This window comes from Echinops telfairi, unplaced genomic scaffold (genome assembly GCF_000313985.2).
Source record: "Echinops telfairi isolate 266 unplaced genomic scaffold, ASM31398v2 ScPeMD7_3533;HRSCAF=4204_0, whole genome shotgun sequence".
NCBI lineage: Eukaryota > Metazoa > Chordata > Mammalia > Afrosoricida > Tenrecidae > Echinops > Echinops telfairi.
Genome location: NW_022107431.1, coordinates 9,134,279 through 9,135,415, shown reverse-complemented (window position 1 = coordinate 9,135,415; position 1,137 = coordinate 9,134,279). Strand labels below are relative to the sequence as shown.

Here is a 1,137-nt window from a genome sequence, read left to right as displayed (position 1 = left end):
GTATCAGACATATGGGCTAGGATCAGGCTTATGGAATTGATCTGGACTTGGCTGGGATGTTTTCTTTTTTGCTTGTTTGTGTGTTTTTAAGATCATTCTATTGGGGCCTCTTATAGCTCTTATAACGATCCATACATCAATTGTATTAAGCATATTTGTACATATGTTACCATCATTATTTTCTGAACATTTACTTTCCATTTGAGCCTTTGATACCAGCTCTACTTTTTACCCTCCCATCACCGCCCTCCCCCCCTTGCTTCCACCCTTTGGGATGTTTTCTTTTCTTTTTTTTTCAAACCAACAGCCTTACATTATTTATTGTTAGACTTGATGAGGAAGGAAAAAAAACAAGGAATAAAGCAGATTTGCCAATAGAAGTTCAACTGATCGGATGGGGACAAAAGTCTTAATGCAACACAACATGACTTGAGACTGGGAAAATGCGGTCATGTGTGCCATCCCTCAGGGGGCTCCTGACAGACCCAGCTTGGTTCTTCTCCAATGTCTTCTCTTGGAGTTGTACCTGATTTTATTACTGGTTTTCATTCGAATCCATTGGGGGATGGGCCGATTCTGCTTCTGTTTCTTGGCCAGGAATCTCTTGATCCTGAAAGTCTTATGAGATGACACGGTGAGGTTGGAGCAACACCACACTCAGAGAGATGGGATGCTTTCTTAATATACAATTACTTGTTATATAAAGCTCTTTCTTATACACATCTGAATGTCTGTGACTTTGTCGGTCTAGTCAGCCCAGACTAACACACCTCCCTTCTAGGAAGAGCTGTAAACAGATCGCTCCCACTGGCTAGGGCAGCAAGCTTTGCAGTTTCAAGTGGAGAGCCAGGATCCCAGAAGAATGTTGACATACTGTTTCAGATGACTCAAATGGTTAACATACACACTTGTTGGTAGGGCCTGACGAGTTGGCGCCTACTTTTTGAAGATCTTATGTATAACAGAAGGAAACGTTGTCCAGGTTTGTCCCACCTTCTCAACTCAACTCTTGGGAGGGGAGGGTTCCTACACAGCATCCCCCTGCTCTCGATGACTTAAATATAATACTTATATATCTCAACCTTACAATTGTGCTTACTGAACCCATGGGCAGAAGTAGCGGTGGGGGCTGGCCCC

The 1,137-nt window shown here is 43.0% G+C and overlaps 1 protein-coding gene across 1 annotated transcript in view; it reads right to left on the bottom strand.

Annotated features, from left to right (window-relative positions):
* Positions 1-465: 465 nt before the first annotated feature.
* Positions 466-1,137, bottom strand: part of LOC105978540 (60S ribosomal protein L39-like) — a 1,562-nt gene continuing 890 nt past the window's right edge. The window contains exon 2 of the mRNA XM_045294541.1: positions 466-656. Within this exon, the coding sequence (XP_045150476.1) occupies positions 466-656 (191 nt within the window). The remainder of the gene's footprint in view (positions 657-1,137) is intronic.